General features: G+C 36.6%; 1 protein-coding gene across 1 annotated transcript; it reads right to left on the reverse strand.

Annotated features, from left to right (window-relative positions):
• Positions 1–847: 847 nt before the first annotated feature.
• On the reverse strand, positions 848–23905 carry LOC127437456 (E3 ubiquitin-protein ligase AMFR-like). Its single transcript, XM_051692388.1, has 13 exons — positions 22963–23905; positions 21022–21114; positions 19672–19836; positions 16533–16685; positions 16352–16392; positions 16135–16267; positions 15564–15697; positions 14511–14621; positions 9641–9831; positions 7652–7755; positions 7430–7564; positions 6742–6932; positions 848–3543 (listed from the first exon to the last, which is right to left on the reverse strand). The coding sequence occupies exons 1-13, from the start codon at positions 23203–23205 to the stop codon at positions 3366–3368; spliced, it is 1872 nt and encodes a 623-aa protein (XP_051548348.1). The 5' UTR covers positions 23206–23905; the 3' UTR covers positions 848–3365.
• Between the last annotated feature and the right edge of the window lie 1730 nt (positions 23906–25635).

Consider the following 25635-nt stretch of genomic DNA (forward strand, 5'->3'; position numbering starts at 1 on the left):
CTGCACAAAAATTAAGAATGCATCAAAATCAATGTTGTTGCTAATCATTGACATATCCCAGACTGTTTTTTTACTAAACACATTAAATAAAAAGAGAACGCTCCCTTCATCTAGAATGGTTGAGATTTAATTTCTATATAATTTAAAGTAAATACTATGATGTGAACTATTGTTCTTTCATTCTGGTCTCTTGTTTTTCATTCGGATCGATTTGAACAGGATTTAATTTTAGATTTTAATGTAACAGATGGATCTATTGCGCCCTCTCGTGCCTATCAACATACATGCTTCTTTCACAATGTTCAGAAGGCTTAAAGTTAGAATAAATAAATAAGTCAGATAACAAAAAGCTGTAAGTGTTCTATATATATATATATATATATATATATATATATATATATATATATATACAGTATATATAAAATATTTAGTTATTAAAGATTATTTGAGTGGGTTATTGGCTTTCAGGATTCTTTTCGTCTGATTCTGAACACTTAAATCAAAATGACGCATCTCCCAGTACTCACCTGTAATGCTTTATGTGTCAGCACTATTTTTAAAGATTAAAAGTTCAAAGCACATTGAAATACGAATACATGGTTAAACGTGTCATGAATAAATGTGAAATAAATTAAGAGTCAGTAAAGGACTTTAATACTTGCATCATATTTTACTTAGAAATTAAGTGACTTGATATTCCTATAACCTCAAAATCATCAATTCACTTATCAAAATTATTAATTCACAATTGCTATTGTTCTGGAATGTGTCAACCCCAAATGCGAAAAAGTTATATTTTTGCACAAATATATTCATGCATACAGAAAAAAAAAAACAGTCTGAGAAATGTGATTAAAAGCTTCTAAAGCAGCTGTGACATTTATTTTGTACAGGATCAATTCACATGTATTATACAATCTTTATTATAAAATTATTTACACAAATCAAACTAGTATTGATCCACTGTTCTGAGGCACAAATTAATAAATTGTGTACAAAAAGCACTCCTATACTTCACTCAGGTGCATGAACATCAACTGTATTATTATCGTAATCAGACCAGTAGATATTTCATTAATACATAAAGAATTACTGTTGAAAGGTGCGTCTGTGCAACCAAAACAAACATGTTCCACGTTGACCTGTGGTCAAAGAGATAGCACTTTGTTTTACAATGTCCACTTTCAGTAACGAAACTCAACAAAAGGAGGCAATCTTTGGGAATAACTGTTTAGGAAATGGGTTATGGACATCATAAACAGTGATTTCTTGCACAGAGAAAGACCAAAATGTCCATACGACCCTTAAAACATTTGATACAGCAGATTCACAGTGTAAAACATCAGAGACACCACAGCCAATATGTGCTCAATTAAATAATAAATGATCAGTGATTGGGTTGTAGTTGGTTGATCTAACAGAAGGAAAATGCAAAATAAAAATGTCACGTGTGATTACATGAAAGCTCATTCACAAACTCAACATGCAAATTTGTGAATTACTTTTCTGCGCCCATATTAATTATCCTGTTGCTGAATGTCATTTGTGAAAATGTATTATGAATGTCAAAAGCCGGTAAAAACTGAGCATTTATAGACATTAGTTCTTTCAGCCAATTAGTACATTGAAACGTAAATATCTTTAACAGAATATTCTGGGTTCAATACAATTTAAGCTCAGTCGACAGCATTTGTGGCATAATGTTGACAACTACAAAAAATTATTTCGAGTCGGCCTTCTCTTTCATTAAAAAAAAAAAAAAAGCAAAAATCGAGGTTACAGTGAGACACTTACAATGGAAGTTGTAAAAAAAAAAAAAATTATTTGCATTATTCATGCATTATTGAGCTGTAAAGATGTTGTAAAATTGGATAAACTTTCCACAGAAAAAGTAAGTGTTTTTATTACAATAAAATCGTTATCATGCATATTGTTTACATCTTGTAGCAATACTTTTGAAACAGTGAGTATTTTAATGTTTACGGATTGACCCCATTCCCTTCCATTGTAAGTGCTCACTGTAACCTCGATTTTTGCTTTTTTTTAAAAATAAGGGACGAGTCGAAATTAATTATAGTTGCAATCAACATTGTGCCACAAATGCTGTTGATTGAGCTTAACTTGTATTAAACCCAGAATATTCCTTTAAAACCAAAAGCTACAAAACTGACCTAACGACCATTATTATGTATGCCTTGACCCCCCCACCCCAACCCACCCCACATTAGTCCTTTTCATGAAACACAACCAGAATGAATTTCTGTGCAAATCTTTTGTAAAAAAAGTAATTTACATAATGTTTTTAAGAAAAATAATTTACTGAGTTTCAAGAATGAGGCCCAGAGTCTTTAACTGTTGCTCCAAAAAAAAAAAAAAAAAGAAAAAAAGAAAAAAAGAAAAGGAGAGCAACACAATAAGATGACAGTTGACCTGAACTGAAGATACTCCAAATATAAACCATGGCAGTGTTTGAGCAACAACACTACGGCAAGAGAAACAAGATCATGTGACTAAAATGAACAGTTTGTACGATGCACATATAAACAGAGAGATTTGTCACAACAATGCAAATTATCCAAATTATATAAATCACTGACTAGTGAGTCAACGCCAACTTCAAACAGACACACCAGGATGTACACCACTTTCCTGTTTAACTGTTTTCAGAGACTCAATAAAAGCCATGATGGTATAATGAGCACACTAGATAGCTCAAAACACTCAAACACTCGCCGGCCGCAAAAACTGGCCAGTGAAGAAACTCAATAAAATTCACAAACAGATCAACTCTAGCGCATTCTTCACTGCATAAGCTCTAGGCTTATCTGAGTCGAGTTAGCAATAAACAATATATTTTTGTTAAAAAGTTTAAATTTTTTTCTCTAAAATCTAGCCTAACATTCAAACAAAACGCATTCAAGAAATTTGAAAATTTCAAGAACATTGGAAAAATTAAAACGAAATTCAAACTCAAGGCAATCTGTCCAAACCATGCTCTTATTTCCTTAAATACAAACTTTTTTCAAATGATTTTGTGTGCAGCAGACCTGCAAATAAAAGACACGTTCCTTTTATTTGAAACTTCTTTCACTGCTGTGGCAACAATGCCAAATATTAATTTGATGGAAAATACATTATTACGATTGGTGCAAGTGTATTGCGCAAATGTGCGTTGTTCAGACCAAAATTGTATGATACAGCGGCTTTAGACTTTTTCTGATCGGCATGGCTGTATCACAGGCACATCATGCATTTTTGCTCGGTTCTACAATGGAAAAAGAAAAGACTCATCCCTCTTAAACTATTTAGCCATGGGCGGGATTAGAGGTGGGCAGTGTCGATACATGCACATGGGTGGAGCCATCTCACAGAGGCGGGTCTGGCTGCCTCTGCATACGTCTCTCGGCTGCGGCCGCTAGCCTCCTGCGCCGCAGGGTCACTGAATCAAAATCTTCGTACTCCACATAGGCCAAAGTGTCGTCATTTTCAGCGGCAGTAAAAGAGGAAACATCTCCATCTTCAGGTTTATTGTTCAGAAAACGTCTAACAAAGAGAACACAGTGACATGCTAAAACCAGAAAGGGCCTAAACCAGGGCCTTGGGGCACTCCCATTCCATCAGTTTAAAGCAAAGCAGTGTAAGGGTGAATCTCTACGTCCAGGTCATATTTCCCCCCAAATTATGAGAATAATTCAAGAAATTCTATTTTGCAAGAAAAGAAGTCTACTTTTAGGACCATTGACGTTTTTTTTTTTTTTTTTTTTTGGCATTGTTTTATTTTCCAGACAATTAACAGCATGATTTTATGTAAAGCTGAAATGAAAATGGCTTGAAATGAAAATCTCATTACTGTAATGAGTTTGGACATTTTACTTTGGAGTTTTCAGAATGGTGATTCTCATTAAATTGTCTTTACTGTAATACAGTAATTTGTTTTACTGTATTACTGGAAAAAAAAAAGTCTGTGAATCAATGACTTTTTAGAATTCAAATAAGCCTGAATTAAATTCACCACAAATACCACCATGATGTATAAACACTTTAATATCATATTTGTTTCACGCATTACAGTAATGAAAATGATATTTGCACTATTGTCAAGTATGTGGTAAAATCTTTACAGTAAAATGTGCTTAATTGTCAAGAAAATAATGTCCTAAAACAGGCTTCATCTTCTTAGAGCAAAACACACACACAAACACACACATCTCTCTCTCTCTCATATATATATATATATATATATATATATATATATATATATATATATATATATATATATATATATATATATATATTACACACAAACCGATCAGCCACAACATTAAAACTACCTGCTTAAAATTGTGTAGGTCCCCCTCGTGCCGCCAAAACAGCACCAACCCGCATCTCAGAATAACATTCTGAGATGATATTCTTCTCGCCACAATTGTACAGAGCGGTTATCTGAATTACCATAGACTTTGTCAGTTCAAACCATTCTGGCCATTCTCTGATGACCTCTCTCATCAACAAGGCATTTCCATCCACAGAACTGCTGCTCACTGGATGTTTTTTGTTTTTGGCACATTTCTGAGTAAATTCTAGAGACTATTGTGCGTGAAAATCCCAGGAGATCAGCAGTTATAGAAATACTCAAAACAGCCCATCTGGCACCAACAATCATGCCACAGTCCAAATCACTGAGATCACATTTTTTCCCCATTCTGATGTGAACATTAACTGAAGCTCGTGACCCATATCTGCATGATTCTATGCACTGCTGCCACACGATTGGCTGATTGTTGGTGCCAGATGGGCTGGTTTGAGTATTGAGTAGCTGCCTTGTTGATGAGAGAGGACAACTGAGAATGGCCAGACTGGTTCGAACTGACAAAGCCTACGATAATGCAGATAACCACTCTGTACAATTGTGGTGAGAAGAATATCATCTCAGAATGTTATTCTGAGATGCGGGTTGGCGCTGTTTTGGTGGCACGAGGGGGACCTACACAATTTTAGGCAGATGGCTTTAATGTTGTGGCTAAATATATATATATATATATATATATATATATATATATATATATATATATATATATATATATATATAAGTTGAAGTCTATTCTATTATGCTATTCCCCTTCCCACTATATTTCCTGACATTTAATCGTAGAAAACATTCCCTGTCTTAGGTCAGTTAGGATCACTACTTTATTTTAAGAATGTGAAATGTCAGAATAATAGTAGAGAGAATTATTTATTTCAGCTTTTATTTCTTTCATCACATTCCCAGTGGGTCAGAAGTTTACATACACTTTGTTTGTATTTGGTAGCATTGCCTTTAAATTGGGTCAAACATTTTGGGTAGCCTTCCACAAGCTTCTCACAACAAGTTGCTGGAATTTTGGCCCATTTCTTCAGACAGAACTGGTGTAACTGAGTCGGGTTTGTAGGCCTCCTGGATCGCACACACTTTTTCAGTTCTGCCCACAAATTTTGTCGGATTGAGGTCAGGTCTTTGTGATAGCCACTCCAATACCTTGACTTTGTTGTCCTTAAGCCATTTTGCCACAACTTTGGAGGTATGCTTGGGGTCATTGTCCATTTTGGAAGACCCATTTGTGACCAAGCTTTAAATTCCTGGCTGATGTCTTGAGATGTCCCTCCTGCAGCAAAGCATCCCCACAACATGATGCTGCCACTCCCATGCTTCACAGTTGGGATGGTGTTCTTCGGCTTGCAAGCCTCACCCTTTTTCCTCCAAACATAATGATGGTCATTATGGCCAAACAGTTAAATTTTTGTTTCATCATACCAGAGGACATTTCTCCAAAAAGTAAGATCTTTGCCCCCATGTGCATTTGCAAACTGTAGTCTGGCTTTTTTATGGTGATTTTGGAGCAATGGATTCGTCCTTGCTGAGCAGTCTTTCAGGCTATGTCGATATAGGACTCGTTTTACTGTGGATATAGATACTTGTCTACCTGTTTCCTCCAGCATCTTCACAAGGTCCTTTGCTGTTGTTCTGGGATTGATCTGCACTTTTTGCACCAAACTACGTTCATCTCTAGGAGACAGAATGTGTCTCCTTCCTGAGCGGTATGATGGCTTTATGGTCCCATGGTGTTTATACTTGCGTACTATTGTTTGTACAGATGAACATGGTACCTTCAGGCATTTAGAAATTGCTCCCAAGGATGAACCAGACTTGTGGAGGTCCACAATGTTTTTTCTGAGGTCTTGGCTATTTCTTTTGATTTTCCCATGATGCCAAGCAAAGAGGCACTAAGTCTGAAGGTAGGCCTTAAAATACATCCACAGGTACACCTCCAATTCAGTACACCTCCTATCAGAAGCTAATTGGCTAATTGTCTAAAGGCTTGACATCATTTTCTGGAATTTTCCAAGCTGCTTAAAGGTACAGTTAACTTAGTGTATGTAAACTTCTGGCCCACTGGAACTGTGACATAGTCAATTAAAAGTGAAACAATCTGTCTGTAAACAATTGTTGGAAAAATTACTCATGTCATGCACAAAGTAGATGTCCTAAATATATAGTTTGTATATATACACACACACACACATATATATATATATATATATATATATATATATACATACATACATACATACATATGTATGTGTATATATATATATATTTATTTATTTTTTCTGGGGTGAAATAACTTCTTGACAGGCTTGCGAGATATATGGTGTTCAGTTCAAACCTGAAAGAAAGAAAAAAAAAAGAGGGAGGCTTACCTGCGAGCTCTTTGCATCAGCTCCTCCTTCCGCTGCATTAGCATCCTCTGTCTCTCATCTGCAGACTTGGAAAAGCGGCTGCCCCTCACCTCAAAGTCTTCTGCCTCAGGGGCTGCGACCTCTGAACTGCTACTGGTACCTGCAGCATCTTCAATAACAGAGTTCACCTGTATGGGTGTGCGCTCCACAGCCTACACGAGACACAACGGTATGAGACAAACATTATTTTACAGTTGTTTTTCCCTTTTTCTTTTGAAAGACTTTGCTTAAAAAAATAAAAATAAAAAAAAAACATTTCAGTCACAAATGTTTATACTCATCATCCTATGTCATCTCAATTCCACCATAACGTTCATGTTGAAGACAACATGATTCCATAATTGACCTGTTTTCTTTAATTCATCTGTGCATAGTTATTCTAAAGAAATAAGAGCTAACGGCTGCTGACGTAAGCAAGGCTGTGTGGGCAGGAACAAAAAAATATAATCCAATAATAAAGCCTACTATTAAGTATCTAATAAAATCTAGCTTTTCATTTGAAATTTTCAGCTGAATATTCAGTTTCACTCAGAAATAATGTCAAATGAAAGTTTAAAGCATTGCAAATGCTGATTAATGCTGCCTTTAAACATGCCAGCTTTTCCTCTATAAACTCTCCAAGTCCTTCAGGTAGGGATGGTCATCTCACCTGTGCAGGGAAAGGCACCTGTATCCTGCCCTCGAGGATGTTATCAGTGGTGACCTCCACAGAGCGTGTTAGCTGCAGATCCTGCAGGACCAGATGATAAGGAACCTGAGGAAACATCTCCTGGATCTGATGGGCCTGTGAAATCCAGGGAAAACCAGGATTAGAACAGGGAGCCTTGTGCAGTTCAGATAGAGCACATTTGATGCGACATGAAGGACTCACCATGGTGTTGAGCTGTGAGTTGTTGGCCTGGGCGATGGCCAGGATGTTGGTGGTGTGCATGACCTCCACTGAGAAACTGGGCAACCAACTGGCAATCCGGGACCCTGAGGTTGACCAAGTGAAGATTTTATCGCCATTTAGGTCAAATCATCAGTAAGATGTTAAAGGAATATTTAAAGTTCAATACGAGTTAAATTAAACCGACAGCAGTTGTGGCATAATGTTGATTACCACAAACATTTATTTCAACTCATCCCTCCCTTTTCTTTAAAAAAATAAATAAAAAATTATAGATTGTTTAAGACGATGTGACAATATTCAATATATCTTGTGACATGATGACCTCCCCTGACATCAGAGACGCACCGCCCTTTGGATCAGCTGCCCTTCCTAGGCTCCCAATGGGAATGGGCAGGAGAGAGGAGGGGCGCACTCATTTGGCAAAGCATGATGGGGCGCACCTGAACTCAATGAAGTACCTCATCGCCGTTGCCTTTAAAAACCAAGCGCGCCTCTGCTTGGGAGACCGGTCCCTTCATGCTGGCCTCCCTGCAGGTCCAGGAACGGAGTGGGGAAGGGTCCGATGCAAATTACATGCCACGCTGCGGACTGGAGCACGCATCGCAAACAACGGGCGGGATGCCGAGCCGCTATTCCCCTCACACACCACGGCCCAGGGAAGCCGCGCTGCTTGGACGAGGACGCCAGATCCCCTTTATTTTGGACACTTTATTCCCACTTTTCTGTTTTTTAATTTTAAATAAACGCCTCTCAGAGGCCTGACGTCACACCCACTGTGACTCTCTCGCTCACCCCGCCACAGAGGTGGAGAATAAGGGCACCTTTGTGAGCCTAGATGGTGCAGCTGGGCACCAACGATAACCTCACTTGCCCTCTCGCTTGCTGGTCTGCTGGAGAACCCAGAGGGGGACAGCCTCCTAACCTCCAAAAGGGTAACTGTTGCAATTATATTTGTCATTTACACTATGGTCGGTTGAGGTTGTCATCTTTAACCTGCGTTTCTCTGTCCCTACCCTGGCGCGAGCGAGAGGGAGTGCTGGATCAGAGAGGTATCCCCTGGCACGCCCACTCCGACCAAATGGAGGCCTCTCTGAGGCCCGACTCCACACCCACTACCATCTTTCTCTTGCTCACCTGCCACAATATATACTGTATATGTGACCAAGTACATTAAAAATGTTTGATGTGAGCATCTAACTAAAAGGCAGTAAAATCAATTTAAAAATAATAATTTTGGCCAATTCAAAAGAACAAAATTGATAAATTTTTTGACTTAAACGATTTTTTGCAAATGGGACATCACTATCACCACTATCACTATCACATAATAACATCTTTATATTTTTGTAGATTTTTGACAATATTCATTATACATTGATATTGCGGCCAATTATATTTAAATATATAATGCAAGAAATAAATAAAAAAAAAAAAACAGTAAAATCTAGTTAAAAATAATCATGGCATGTTTTTCACTAAATGAACACAATGAAGAATATTTAATAATTTTCATTTAAATGCACCAATATAACAATACATTAATAAACCACAATATTCACCTACATATAATTTTACTGCAACATTTAAGAAAAATTTAACATCGATACTTCTGTGAACATATTTTAGTAATGTCGCAAACAAAGCATTCAATTAGAGTTTTGATTTACTGAAAAGGACAGTTTAAACATATCCACGGAAATGAATTGAACTTACAGTACCAACTCTAAAGCCATTTTTGCAATTGAAGTTTATATCAGAGACCTTTCTTAAAACATCTTTGTCTTTACACTTTCACACAAGCAAGACGCAAGACAAAGAATTTGTGATTCAAGGTGTTGCTTAATTTTATATTGACAGCTAAATCATTGTGGCTTTATTGTGAATAATAATATATCGTCCGGCCCTAAATGTGACCTTCAAACTATAGAAGTAGCCATGTGCATGCCAATGTATATAGAAACATCTCACCATCAAAGTGGAAGAAGTGGTTGTGTTGGTTGAGGTGTGGTCGGGCCTCTGCTCCTGTCCCTGCGGCCAAATTATCATCCAGTGGCTCTCTCTGTCCCTCCTCTCTCTCTCTTCCGCCTTCATTGATGTTCAGAGACATGCGGCATGTGGGACAGGATGTGTCCTGCTCCAGCCATGAGCGCAGACAGGAACTGAACAAACACACAGGTAAAAAAAAAAAAAAAAAATCAACAGTCCCATTAACAATGAAACAGATAAATAATAAGACACCTGAAGAACTGTTCTACATGCATTAGAGACTGCATGATAGTGATGCTCCGATCAGGATTTTTACAGCCGATACGATCACCGATTGTCTTGTCACCTGATCGGCCGATACCGATCCCGATACTGGTCATTTCTCCTTTTATCAGGATCTCTATCATAACTGTCTATACGTAAGCTTTCTGCACAGTCACAATTAACTGAATTTTCCTCTTCCCAGTAATATCAATTTGCCAATTTTTTTGCTGACAAAAAAAAAAAGTTTAAAAGGCTTATTAAAATAGCTTTTTTAATAAGACTTTAAAACAAGAAGGCTAACAAAATATTCTCTATATTAAGATAGACAGCCCTATAAAAAAATGAAGCTTAGTGTGAAACTGAAGACAAACTGAAAACCCATAGGTGCAATTAAACCTAATGTAATGTGTTTTGGTTATTGATTCATTGTCATTATTTCATTTAATTATTATTATTCCTTATTTTATTTTGGCATTATATTGAATACATTATATTATGTTATCTTAATATTGTATAAAGAATTGTTATATTTATACATTTCTTCCCTGTCTTTTCATTTAAATGGATGATTGTATTAATAGTAAATTTTTCACTTGTTGCTGCTTGAACTTTAATGAGAGGAACACGCGCTCTCTCATGAGGGCAAGAGATGAAAGGAAAGCGGAGAAAGAGCGCATGTTTCTGGACTCTACAGGTGCTACTGTTGTTAATGCCATTTAATCTGAAGATATTTAATAAAGATGTTTGAATTCCACCACAACTTGTAACTCGCATTATTACTGAGATGCCTATGCCTGGCGGAGACTGAGAAGCTACAGCCATGAATGATAGTAAGAACCGTTTCAAAGCTCACACTGTTTTCTCTTTGCCTTGTCGCGTGTGAAACGCCACAGTAACAGTACAGTACACAAATCTTTTATATTTGCCATACCTCTCCCGCTCTGTGGAGCCCCCGGGATTTTTTTTAATACGGTAGCCAGAGGGGAACAATAAAATTTTAGGGTGGCACACCAAAAATTGTGTGTGTGTGTGTGATTAATTAGGCCTAATTAACAAGTTCAAATAGGACAGTGGTATTCAAATAACATTGTAAGAGGTCCAATTTCTATATTTTCTTCCCAGTAAAGTCCGAAGTCATAATTTATAGTCAACTTAACTTAGCAGTCAAGATGTTTATAATTCAAAAATGTTTTTTTCAATAATTTATTTTTATAGTAGGCCTTCATTTCACAAATAAATAAATAAATAAATAAAATAAAATAGTGTCTTACAAATCCCCTGTGAGCAAGCCAAAGGTGAATAGTCTGTGACGAGGACCCAGCAAACACAGAACATTCCCCTAACATTAGCATACGGTTCCCATTTTGTTAATGTTTGGGAACCAATTCCTAACGTTCTAGGAACGTTCTCTTAAGGTTATATTTTTAAAACCATAAACTAACGTTCCCAGAACATTGCAGGCAGGTTTTTCTGTGGCAACCTTAAAAGCACTTCTGCAAAATATTCTCTAATGCTTATTTTTTTGTTAAATTTGTGTAACCATAAACTAACCTTCCAAGAACATTGCAGGGAGGTTTTTGTGGGACAACCTTAAAATAACATACAGAAAGTTTTCTAATGGTTATTTTTAGGTTTAATTTTTCATTCACATTTTTCATTATCATATTTGATTAGGCTATTTTTCAAAAACATTTCAGAGAGGTTGACAGACAACAATGAATGAAATTAGTGAAGTTGGCTAGCATTTAATTAAATGCAGAAAATAGTTAGGCTAACAGTAAATGGCATTTGAACGCATTATAATGAACAGATGAGAAAAATATTCAAGAATACACTACCTTCCTACCTTAATATATTATCTTAAAATCTAATTACCTTAGTCGCTGTCTGATAGCTATACTGTATATGAATACACATTTGATCTGCACATGCTTCATTCAGCCACAGAAATTCGCTCTCTTGCGCAATTTATAATTAACGGTCATTCGGGGACTGACTCGCTGACTGACATTCTTTCTATCGCTTTCCTCAATAAATAAATGTGAGGTTAACTATAGGCTAAATGTTATTGATTTGATACAGATCTGACTCATAAAATCAAAAAGAATATGATGTGTAAGTTTAACCGAGAGGTTTTCTGTTTATTGACTGCAACTTAAGAGAAAAAGAGATGTCGCCACTAAACTGTACGGTAAGAAATTAATCTAACATTAGCATGGTCAAGGTTAATTGAATGGTTTATTATTTGTTTATTAAATTTCTTTTCCGTCTTCAATAAATTTCTGATTTTAAAAAACCCAATTGTGTTGGAGTCATTGGTTATTTGTAATAATTTCCTTTAATATCTACATATTAATGGTGCTGAGGAAGTTTTTAAGAAACTGAAAAACAAGGCACAGTTTTCAGTGTTGAAGCACAGAAGGGTTGCAGAAAGGATATATCAGTCTTCCAAAATGTGTTGTGGCTGAGTGTTATGATTATAAAATAATTAATTCATTTGAATAAATAATGAAATTATCGATGGCTTGTCTGTTTATTGAGGTTGCAGCATGGTTGCAAAAAAGATCTAGAAATTAAGACGTTAAGGGAACGTAATGGTACCATCTTGTACAATCTAAAACAAATGTTCTATTTCCGTAAAAAAAAAAAAAAAAAAAAAAAAAAACGTTCCTGGAAAACCAAAAACTCTTAAATCTCTGTTCAGAGAATGTTCTGGAAACCAAAAATTGTTAGTTGGGGAAACTTGCTCTAATTATGATGATGATGATGTAAACTAACTCTCTTCATAAAGAGGCAATAGCATAATATTAGATTACTCTAGTGTGTCCTTTAACATGATTGTTAACAATCACATTGACTGGCTGCTGCATTATAAGTGAACATATGTGACTGGGCAAACATATGTGACTGTAAACGCGTCTCTAAACGCTGCCGTTATCATGAGCGCATAACAACGTGTATCTTATATCCGCTGCGCAGAAGAATTAACAACCAACAGATCAAGTTTGCTTCCCGTGATTGTAATTCCAGTCTAAATATATTTATACCACCAGATGCTCCGTTTCTCCACGTCAAGAAAAAAACACAATGTTTTTTGATTATACTAAATTATGATAAAACAGCTATACACCTTCCACGTCGAACCAATCTTGGACGAATGGGAAACAAAAAGTAGGAAAGCTAATTCTTAATTTTTTTCTAAATTAAACTAGGCCTGTTTGTTTATGGAAGACAAATTCATCTCACATCTGACTTCATATTTACAGTGACTTTTGGTTCACCTGGGGAAAATATATCTCTTTTACAAGGGAAAGCATATGGTGAAAATTGTTGTATAAATGCTTACTTGGTTGTTTTGTCCAAGAACTTGTTTTGTCATTGTCAAGTTCACCACACTCCTCTTACAAGCACTGCTGATGATTCAAGTGGCTCGCTAAAATGCGCTGTGACAAGGAGGAGGGCAGGGCCGGGCCGTGAGTCCGAACGGCCGGCCCCCAATTGGGCTAATCAGCCGAGGAGAGGGATAGGGCCGAGTCGGATGTGGCAGTTCGAGAGAGAGAGAGCCACACGCAGCTGCAATTTGTGTGTGTGTGTTTGTGTTTTTTGTTTAAGTTTTCATTAAAATATTACTTTGATGCTTCATCCGGTTCCCGCCTCCTCCTTGCCCATTTTAACCGCATTACATTGGTTCCAAAGCCCGGGAAGGAGGAGGGATGCGCTGTCATGGAGTCCTCGCCACTGCCGTCTGCCCAAAGGAGCAGCCGCGGCCATCTGTGAGGGGAGGAGCGGCTCGCTATCGGCTGCCAGAACGCGGAGGGGCGTTCCATCCGACAGGGGTCGGAGGACTCGCTCTGGTCAACCTGGGGAGGAGCTGCTGTCGTCTGACACAGGGTGGAGGAGTGGTCGAGGACCAGGGATGGCACGTCTTGGAACCGGCGTGCAATTTTTTTTTTCTCTCTCTCCTCTCTCTCTCTCACTGTCACTCCACCTTGCCCTTTCGCTCTCCTCTTTTCCCTCCCCTTGTCTCCTTCCCATGTCTCGAAAGGCAGGGAAAGCCAGAAAGGCAACGCCCCCTCCTCGGAAAGGGTTCCCCGGCCTGAAGCAAAGGAGAGAGGAGTGTGACCAGTAGGAGGGCGGGGCCGGGCCGTGAGTCTGCAGCAGTTGAGAGGGATAGGGCCGAGCCGGATGCAGCAGTTCGAGAGAGAGAGAGAGAGCCACACGCAGCTGCCATGTGTGTGTGTGTTTATGTTTTTTGTTTAGGTTTTCATTAAAATATTACTTTGATGCCTCGTCTGGTATTCCCCACACTCCGAGTCTGTTATGCCATGACAGCGCTGCTGAAGTCTTAAAGGAGTTGTGCGTCTTTTGCAGCATGCGATGGGTTTATGCGATCGGCCAAATTACCGATCAAGTCATAGGACGTGAATATCGGCCAATACCAATCGGTGGCCGATCAATCGGAGCGTCCCTAGTGCATGATTTTGAGGACAACAGAAATTGTGTGGTTTTGACTTTTGCCCGATAATAACTGTAATACTGGCATCTCGCATGGGATTTTTAACTGTTTCAGCTATTAGAAAGGATTTACTTATGGAAAAGGTGTCCACAGGGCAGCTTGCGTGCTGTAGTCATTGAATCCCAGCAGATGGCACAGTCATCATTATTGGCCATCAGTTCATCAGGCGTCGCCACAGCAAACCTGTACACAAGGGGAGGCATTCGTGTGCATTTTTCAAGTAACTTTCCCATAATACACACTGAATAATACAGTCAAATACATTAAAATGTTTGCACTGTGACTGGATTTAATTAAATGAATAAAGTATTTCAGCATTTTATCTGAAATGGGGAGCTTATTAAAAACTCAAAGGTCTTTACTCAGCTTTCCTTCAAAATAAAAGCTTGATTCAAACGATGCAAGAAATTGAAGACATAACAACAGAAATATGTTACTACTGTGTGTTTTCATTTAACTTAATACTGTGAAGCTCTAATATTCAACACTTTATTTGACCAAAAATAACTGCAATATTTTGTTGAACACATTATTATATTTTCATTTGATAAAATGAATATGAATTAATTTAATTACACACAATTTTGATGATAAAATATAATTAAAACAAAATGGAATCCAGAAAAAAATACAACTGAAATTTCCACACAATTTGGGAAAAATATTTTTTTGTAATATTTCAAATATTTCAAAAGGCCCTAATTTCCATAATTGAGAAATGTGGGGAAATGTGCTTTATTTTCATAAAAATAATGTCACAATGTATTGAATGCAAAATTCTTAATGGCCCTAAAACATACTTTTTCAGGCTAAATAAAATTGTTTGATTTTTGGGGTGAAATACTTGACTGTTTTCACACAAGATGCAGGTATCAGTATTTACCACATTCATATTTATGTATGTAGTCATTTAGCAGAAGGCATACACAAAGCATCTTATTTAATGTACGATCCTCCCTCAAGGGCTCAATGGTGCTCATGGCTCACTCCTTAGAGAGATCGAACCAGCAACCTTCTAGTTATTCGCTTCTTTACGTAAAGGTTGAACAATATAATCTAATGCCTGCAGAAAAGCAGCTGAGAAACATTTTAATGAGCAAGTCTGAAATGCAATATGCTCCTCACCTGGACTCCATATTGTCAATAACACGCAAGTAGTTTTTATGACGGCGAATTCTCCTCTGTACCTCGTGGAAGAGATAGCGCAGTTGCATGAAGATCACCAGACTGGCCATGGACAGCCAGATGTTCCCGAAGAGCTGGAAAAGAGCAAGCAATATGAATACATGACAATAAAGGCATTCACATTATTCAAAGCCCTCATATGAGGCTCATCTGAGAAGAGAAAGCAGTCATGCATGCTACTAGGAATGTTTACACCTAACGTACTTCTGACAGGCAGCATTTCACAAATCAAATTAAAGTCAAAGACTGGTTAGGGAACATTATGTTAGCCTCAGAATTCAGTAGTATGAGTTCAATGAGTCTAATCAAGCCAAATTCATCAATCACTATGCTGCCCTAAATAGCCAAAATGAAGTAACTATGTCAACATTGAAACTGGGAAAAAGAAATAAAAAATGGCTTTGATGTTTTTTGATTGTCCAGTTAAATGCAGATTATAAAATAGTCTCACTCTGTTTTCTCTGAATCTAAACTCATCAGTAGTGACATATGGGTTTCGTAATGCTCTCACCAACATGTGGATGTGATGCATCAGGTCTAGGCAGAGGATGGCCAACTCCATGATGAAGTCAGTGTAGTAAATGTGTGAGCTCTTGTTCTCCCAGGTGCCTTCATGGTTCAGGTCCCACAGGTGGATGGAGTACCTGAAAATCACATCAAAACCTTTAGATGAATGCGTCTGATTATTCAGAGAGCAAAGCTAATGAAACTCTAAACTCAACACACACCGTATGATGACATGTCCTGTGCGCACTGTCACCAGCAAACACTGCGAGACAGGAAGCAATATGTGGGGTTAACCAAGAGATGTCCAACAAAGAGGAAAACAAAAATGATCTACTATTCAATTTATATTTTCTACAAAGTAATGTAACATTAAAGAAGAGTTTAAAAAGACATGTTTCCAACCTCTGCTGTCATGAAAGCGACAGTGTGCATGCCATGAAAATGTCCGACCAGACCGCAGAGCACGGCTAAACCACCACAGCACGTCAGAACAGACACCAGCAGAGCCAGCACACGCACATGACTGCCCATCGGTGTAGTGGGGGAAAAAGACAGCTGACAGAAAGCAACACAATAAATACATAAATAAATATAAATATCCAAATATAGGAAGAAGAGTAGGAAGCAATCAAGGAAGTAAAGAAAGGAAGAATGAGAGGAGGAAGTATGCAAGAAGGATGGGGAGAAAGTAATTAAGTAAGCAGGAAAGCAAGTTAGAAAGCAAGTTAAGGGGAAATTGAAGGAAGAAAGGAAGGAAGACAGAGAAAGAGAGAAATTAAGTAAAGAAAGTTAAGTTAACTAAGTTTAGGAAGGAAAGAAGGAAGGAAGGTATTAGGGTAGCAAGCAGGGGTGTGCAGCGGAGCCAATATCTGTATTTGTATCTGTTCATGTGACAAAATTATCTGTATCTGTCTCTGTATTCGGATAGAACCGGGTGTGGGTGGGGCTTAAACAGGTAGTGTGTCAAAACTAAATGAAACGCACATTTTTAAGTATTACTCTTACATTTATATTTTTTATTAATAAAATATGCCTTGTATATGTCTTTTCATAATAACAGCCTAATAATAATAATAATAATAATATTATTATACAATTATTATTTTAAAAAATATTATTTTATTCTTTTTTTTCATACCAGATGATGCTGAATTTGTCGGCTACATTAACTGTGGAATATGTTGTTAACTGTGGTTTCTCCTGGTATTTCTGATATTAATATCTGCTGAAACAGTATTTTCGTTTGTGTCTGTGCATGTATAATATTACTCTGGAGGCAGGAGGTGTCAAGCAAAATGCGAAATGTCAAGCACACATTTTGCAGTGAATAATAAATACAAATTCAAACATTAAAAGAAATTAGATAGGAAAGCATTATTTAGTTAAATAATAATAATAATAATAATAATAATAAAGTTAAATTTATAGCGCCTTAAGAACACGTAACATTTTCATATTTAGCACAGTTTAATAATAATTTTTATTTATTTATTTTTTTTTTTCAGTTTAAAGAAGAAGAAAAGCATGTTTCAGTTTCTTCATTTAACATTCTGAATATATGAATACTCTATGGAGCATTTAAAAATTTTTCGGAATAAAGCCTTAAACAAATAATTACCTTCGCTGATGTGGATATAAATGTGATCAACTTTAAGAGACGGAAAGATGAGCTCAGATGTGAAATCATCACTTCAGGTCAGGAATTTAATATTGCGTTCAGGTTTGCTATAAATAAATACATGAGAATCATTATGTGTGAATCGTGTGATACATTAACAGACATTTCAAGAAGTGGGAAGTGTATATGATGTCATATCTTATTTAATGTTACACTTGATCAGCTCCAGATGCACACAATTAACAAAGACCGCAAACGGAGTCGAGACCACACACATCCGATCTGAAATCACACCGTGCGCATTTTCATTTATAAGTTTTACATTTCAGAAATATTGGCTGCACAGATTCATAAATTCATTGTAATTTTGGATATGTTTATTTAAAATGTCGCTTTATCATTGTGCTTCTTGGATAATCAGTCAAACTAATATTTTTTATATTATTTGGATGAATCTGTTATTTGTTTTGAAATCTTTATCTGTGCCTTTCCCAATAAGGTATTCGGCTTCGGGCACATCCCTATTAGCAGGAATGAAGGAAATGAGGAAAGGAAGTAAAGGAGAAAGTTAAGGAAGGAAGGCAGAATGGACAGAAGGATGGAAGGAATTAGGGTAGCAAGAATGGAGGAAACGAGGAAAGGAAGGAAAAAGTTAATAAATGAGGGAAGGATGGGAGGGAGGGAGGACAGAATCAAGGTAACAAGAAAGGATGAAAGAAAGGAAGCAAAGAAGGAAGCAAAAAAGTAAGTAAAGTAGAAAGTTAAGGAAGGAAGTTATTAAGGAAGCAATAAAGGAAGGAAATATGTTAAGGAATGAAGGAAAAAAAAGAAGGTAAAGGATTAAGTATAAAGGAAGGTCGGAAGGAAGTTATTAAGGAAGCAAGAAAGGAAGTAAAGAAGACAGCCAGCAAGGTAGGAAGGACAGGGTGCTTCTCATTTCTGAATTTGTGCATCCTCATTTCCTTTCCTTACTTCCTTTCCTCGTTTCCTTGCTCCACCCTCTTAAGAAATGAGGAAAGGATGGAAGGAAAGGAGGAGAGAGGAATCGAAGCAAGACGTGTTTGAAAAATGAAATGTCCTCGCTCACTCGCGCATCACTTCAGTGCGCGTTTTTGCACAGCTGCATCACCTCGGCATGCTTGCCATTATATTATTGAAACTTTATTTATTAATATATTCAAAATAAATCCAAATAATTCAAGATGCACTGTTGAAGTATGTGACACTTATGGCTTATTTAAACCGCAAAGCTTAAACATGAATTAAAACTATTGTCAGAGGTGAAGGGGGAGGAGTGTTTATGCCTGTGTCAGGACCAAAAAGTCTTCCGCATAGGATGCTCCGGTGTTTCCTTGCTCAAGTGTCCTCGATAAGCTTCCGCGATCCTCGCGGTGCATTTAGAGAATGGGTACGTCCTTAATGACGGCAGACTTCGATCAGTTTCTGGGTCACGGGTTCGAGGAAGGAGGAGCGAGGAAACGAGGATGCACAATTTAGGAAATGAGAAGCACCCAAAGTAGTATAAAGAATGCAAGGAAGGAAGGAAAAAAGGAAGGTGGGAAAGAAGTAATTAAGAAAGGAAGAAGAAAGTCCGCAAGAAAGGAAGGAATCAAGGAAGGTAGCTAATTAACCAAATCAATTATCTCAACTGTACACTCAAAACAATGATTTAGCCAAACAAATATCTCTAAACAAATACTGTATCAACAGTCAAATCTTTCCACTTTGAGAGTAATAAATGTTTTGGCTGTATATGGGTGGTTAAAGCAATTGTACATTTTATTCACAGTGGGAACTGTTTGAAACAGTTTGAACAGTTGAAACACTAGTAAATTTATTTATTAGTGCTGCTTTTAATAAAGAAAACTTCCACTCTTAAAAATATAAAAAATACCACTAATATGCAAAATGAGTTGCACTCACATATTCAAAGCGGTCTTTGCAGAGCTGCACCATCAGATGGAGGAAGATGAGCATGGAGAACCACAGACACCACAGCACCACCTCATCCACCCGCTGCACATTCAGCACACCAAAGATGAAGATGAACTTGTAGAAGACGAAATTCCAGAACTTGTCTTTCAGATGCTGCTCAGACAGAGAGTAAGGAAACAGGATGTCAGAAGGTAAAGATGTTAAATTACTATGGAAATCAATGCTGAAAGCTTCAAAACAAGTAATAGGCCTATTACTCATTATGGACTTTAAAAGTCTTTGTTTTTAGGGCAATAATGCATCAAGATTAACAACTTATGACTGCCAGTTACCGGTAATTAACTTGTGATTGCCAAGCCAATTAATCAGCTGATACTTGGCCATTTTGAGATTATCATCACTGGCCGATAACTAGGATTGGGAGACGAGAACCAATTCTTTTTCAGAATCAGTTCTATTTAACAATAAATAAATAAATAAAACTATGATTTTCATGAATTCAAGTTTCATTAACAGTTCCTAAATTTGAAGGCTTCCACCGATGCAGTGGAACACCATAAAAAAAATTACACACAACATATAGTTCCACCTGTGTAGTCCGATTCCCGAACAAATGACTCAAATGTTATGAGCTGGCTCTCTATATTCAATCAAAAACTCTTAGAAATCAGTCAGAACGGTGACTGAATTAATCTTCTTGAAGTGAAAGTAAATAAAAATAAAAACAGGAACTGTTTCTGACTGATTTATATAAAAGAATAAATGAATGAGATATGTGACCATATCGATTTTCCAATGCATCACAATCTTTGTTGTTCAGAATTCGCTCACCAGTGATTGTGTAGTATAGTGGTGAAGTTTTGATTTCCTTCCCTACTTATCACTATGCCAATAATTGATAACAGAATTGTTGTTAGTTGCCCCTTGTGTAAGTTCCACAATCTACAGCCTTGTCAATGCATAGTAAATTTCTTCTTTTGATTTTTCCAATGAATTTTGCATAAATATTATCGAATAAGTGTATATTTCAGCAATGTTGTGTACCTTTCATTTGCTGTCAATAAACTGTATTGCCAGATATTTTACCTAACCCTATGACCTAAAGATCAGCCAACTCAACAAAATCAGCCATTATAACATCAGAATGAATCTCCTTGACATCTCAAAAAATGAATTGTTGAAATTAGGTTGTGACATCAAAAAATAACTTTTTTTTTTCTCTCTTACAAACTTGACAAAATTGGTGACAAAATCGTCTGTATCTTTATTACCCAAAACAGTTTGAGGTAATGTTTTGTGGACCTCTGTGACAGTGTGATCTTCATATTTGATTCCTACCTGTTTCTCACTGACTCTCAGCGGTCCGAACACAATGCACTGGATCACTTTAGCTATTAACATGAGGATGCAGCATGCTGTGTTCACCATGACCTGTGGGAATTAACAGATTTAGATGATTCTGCTTTTTAGTGTACCAATGTTCCTATTTAGACAAAAACAAAAAAATATGTAGCCATATCAAGCTGATGAAATATTTAAGAGCAAAATATAAACAGAAATATTTTTTATTCAATAATTTCCATGGCCTTTAAAGGAATGTTCCAGTTTCAACACAAGTCAAGCTTGATAGACAGCATTTGTGACATAATGTTGATTAACACAAAAACGTATTTAGACTCGTCCCTCCTTTTCTTAAAAAAGGACAAATCTGTGTTCCAGTGAGGCACTTACAATGGAAGTGAATGGGGGCCAATCTGTAAACGTTAAAATACTTACTGTTTCAAAAGTATAGCCACAAGACATAAACAATATGTGTGTTAACATGATTTTAGTGTGATGAAATCACTTATTAGCCTTTTCTGTGTAATTTCATTTTGAATTTTACAACTTGGTTGCCATGACGACATAACACCATATACCCTGTAATTCCGCAAAAACGACAATTCACAGCTCAAATAACACAGGTTTTAACTGAAGGATTAATGTAAGTGCTTTTATAAATTATAAGCTTCACATTTCTGCCTTTAAACCCTCCAAAAATTGGCCCCACTCATTTTTGAGTGCCCCACTCATTCGCAACCTCCATTTTTGCTTTATTTAACACTTGTGTTCTGGCCACTTTGACCCTGATGACTTTTCTTTTTTCTTACAATTTTTTTAATTTCATTTTTTACTTAATCCAATTGGAATAAAATTCCTCGACTTTGTTCACATGTGGTATTTGAAAACACACAAAACACTTTTTTCTTTACATTTTTTTTTTTCTCCATTTTATTGCACTTGTGTTCCCGGTCAAAAATGACCAGCCATTGGAAATGAATGGATTAGACTACAAAATACAGAAATATTTAGTTTTCAGGAGCATCCAAATCCTTTATATGAGCACATATGTGTAGTCCTCAGACATATGCACACCCACACACAAACACAATGTGTGTTGAGTGCCCTTTTGTGCATCGTCTTTCCATGTACACTCTTTGAGGAATATTTCAAGATCTACTTATCATACTATATTACATTTGGGCTTGTTTGATTCAGGATAGTCTGCTGTAAGTTATGATATGTCATTGTCTATGTTATATCTATGTTTTAGGAAGTTATACTGTCCCAGTATAAGCTCAGTCCAATTAATCCTTCTATCAATAAAAATAATTTGTTTTAAAAATATGTAAAAAAAAAAAAAAAAAATACCTTGTCATAATTACTAAAAAAGAAGTTGATAAAAAGATCTAATGCAATATCTTGTTATAATATATGCAATATGAGAGATTTATAAACTTAGTGAACATTTTTGACCGGGAACACAAAACGTGTTTGCACAAATGAACACAGAACAAGGATTAAAGAAAAGGAGAGCCAAGTCTAAATAATTTTGTGGTTATCAACATTCTGCCAGAAATGCTGTCGATTGAGCTTAACTAGTATTGAACACAGAATATTCCTTTAAGATTTAATTAATTTCCACAACTTTTTCTGGCCTCGAAATCACAATTTCCCTCAAATTGCCAGGTTTTCCATGGCAATAGGAACTCAGACTCACGATCTGGTACATGTTACATTTGAAATGCTTTAAAAGTTAACTGAACTCAGATTTTTACTACTAATTTAGCAGACCCTGATCCAGAGTGTCTTTACAGCTCACTTGAGTACCTTCTGTATTACAGGTTACATGTCAAGGAAATAATGGTGATAGTTTTTGGATATACCCTTGTGGGATCTGACCTAAAACCTGTAATTTACCAGCCCAGATCTGTAACCAAAGGCCGAAGCCTCACATACCCAGACAAACAGGCTGTCTGTGATGAGATGCAGCAGCACATTGGTGGTCACATTGCCATAGGTCTCCAGCTTGACCTCCTCCTCCGCCCCGCTGTGAGCGTCTTCAGTCAGTGCAGATGTGAACTCTGAGTCTCTCACTGTGTTGTAGGCACTTAAGATGGTCCCGGCGAGCAGAACTGCGCTCAGGACTGTGTATGTCTGTAAACTGGGCCAGGGGAACCGCTCCAAAAACAGCAGAGGCATCCTCGCAGCTTCTCAACTCGGATAGGCTTATGAATCCAAATGAAAGAAGATTTCCACTGCCAGATGCTGATGGGTTCTTCTCAACCAAGCCTGTTCCTTTCTGCTTCAAATATAACAGTCTCTCAAGATGTGAGTCCAAATGAAAGCAGCTTTCCTTTTACAGATAACAACGAGTCTTTCACAATCGATTTTAAGCTCCTTCTGACTATAAATAAGCGTCAGGAATAAGATTGAAGGACATGAACAGGTTTCTGGCAGTCTAAAGAGATGATCGGTGTTCATATAAATAAAGTCACAGTTACTGTAAGTCTACGTGTTCTTTCTGTCTACATGCAAGACTAAAGGACAATATATCGTTTTAATGAGTTAGGTTTAACCCCATACCGCCGTATAAACTATTAAATGGTTATAATTCGTACAGATTAATATTTCACAACATTAGCACGAGAGCTAATCTGTTATAGCTACGTAATGATTACCCGGATTAAAAACACGACACATAAACTCATAATAAACTCATCTGACAGTCGTTATGTTCGCCCTCTGATACTCGACGAACAGTTTGACAGCTACGGTCTTTATGTAAAGCTGTGAAATGTCATGTTTAAATCTGTATCTCTAGCTGTTCTGGCAGTTTCTATGCCTCATACCTGTTTCCGCTGCTTTGGACGTCAGAGCGTAAACTTCCGGTGGTTTCGAGTCAACTTGAAGGGCGGGGCTTCTCATGTAAACAAATACGAAACTTTCTAGTCATGATCCTTTAAAAATGCACAGTGTAACCATAGTTTCACCAAATTATAGCATTTACATATTTAATATATAAACAATAATTTTACATTTTTGTATTGTTTTTGATGTAAAAAAAATAAAATAAAACATTTTTAAGTAAATCTGAAAATATAATTATACATGAATTTTAGACATCAACAATTAATTTTTTACTAATTTAAATTCTAATTCTGTATGACAGGAATGGAATTACCACTGGTGAAAGTGCATTTTTGATATCAGTACTTACATTTGTACTAGTAAAAATGTTAATAATAATTGAAATTTGAGCCTGGGTAGCTCAGAGAGTATTGACCCTGACTACCACCCCTGGAGTCGCGAGTTCGAATCACTCAGCCAGGTCTCCTAAGCAAACAAATTGGCCTGGTTGCTAGGGAGGGTAGAGTCACATGGGGTAACCTCCTCCTGGTGGCAATTAGTGGTTCTCGATCTCAATGGGGCATGTGGTAAGTTGTGCGTGGATCATGGAGAATAGCATGAGCCTCCACATGCTGGGAGTTTCCGCAGTGTCATGCACAGCGAGCCAGGTGAGAGGATGCGCAGATTGATGGTCTCAGAAGCAGAGGCAACTGAGACATGTCCTCCACCACCCGGATTGATGTGAGTAAATGTGCCACCATGAGGACCAAGTAGTGGGAATTGGTCATTCCAAATTGGGAGAAAAGGGGATAAAAATAAATAAATATTTATTATTATTATTGACATAAACAATTACATCATTTCTTTCAAAAAATGCATTCTTGATATCAATGAAATTTCAACTAATAATAATAATTAAAAAAAAAATTATTGATATCGGTAACTGAATTTCCACTAGTCTAGTAGAATTTCACAATGATCTCATTCACTCTTATTCAAAAACACAGTTAAAGAAATCTAAAGTTAATTTCCTATTAGTTCAAATTTCACATATCATACATTTATATGTCAGTAATTACATTTTTTACTAGTACAAATATTCATTTCTGAAATCAACAATTGAATTGAACTGAACTGAAATGATCTGTATTTGATATCTGTAAATGTATTCCAACATGTTAGAGTTGGTATTTCAGATATATGGAAATGTACTTCAGATATCAATAAATTGAGAGTATTAAAGATATCTTAAAATTCTTACTAGTTATAATCACATTACAGATATCAGAAATTACCATTGCTACTAGTGAAAAAACATTTACAGACATATAACATTTGCATTTTTACTAGTTGTAATTCAATTGTTGAGATGGAAATTTGCACTGGTAACAATGTAATTACTGATATAACAATATAATTTTTACTAGTAAGAAGTACAAAGCTAACATGTGTATTTGGAATTTCAACTAGTAAGAAATCAATAATAGACATCTGAAATTGTGTTTTGAATAGTAGTGAATAAATGACAGATCATTGTGAAATTATAGTAGTGAAAATGAAGTTACAGATTAGAAAATTACATTTTTTATATCAAGAATTGGTATGAGTAATGACATCATTTTTATATAAAGAATTATTAAAGTTTTTACTAGTGCAGAATTACTAATGTCAAAAATTAGCACTTTCACTAGTAGTAATTCCGATCCTGATATAAGAATGATCATTTTAACTTGTGAAAACAGAAATGTTGATACCTATAATTCATCTCCTGCACGTGATTAA

The sequence above is a fragment of the Myxocyprinus asiaticus genome, chromosome 48 (assembly GCF_019703515.2).
Source record: "Myxocyprinus asiaticus isolate MX2 ecotype Aquarium Trade chromosome 48, UBuf_Myxa_2, whole genome shotgun sequence".
Classification (NCBI taxonomy): Eukaryota; Metazoa; Chordata; class Actinopteri; order Cypriniformes; family Catostomidae; genus Myxocyprinus; species Myxocyprinus asiaticus.

Bases quoted from the DNA above. Each gene is read 5' to 3' on its own strand.
- LOC127437456 (XM_051692388.1), bottom strand. From the start codon at position 23,205: ATGCCTCTGCTGTTTTTGGAGCGGTTCCCCTGGCCCAGTTTACAGACA. The intron at 16,393-16,532 runs GTTGGAAACATG...CCTGTCTCGCAG, and splicing joins TCGCTTTCATGACAGCAGAG to TGTTTGCTGGTGACAGTGCG. The intron at 7,565-7,651 runs GTGAGTCCTTCA...TGGATTTCACAG, and splicing joins ACTCACAGCTCAACACCATG to GCCCATCAGATCCAGGAGAT.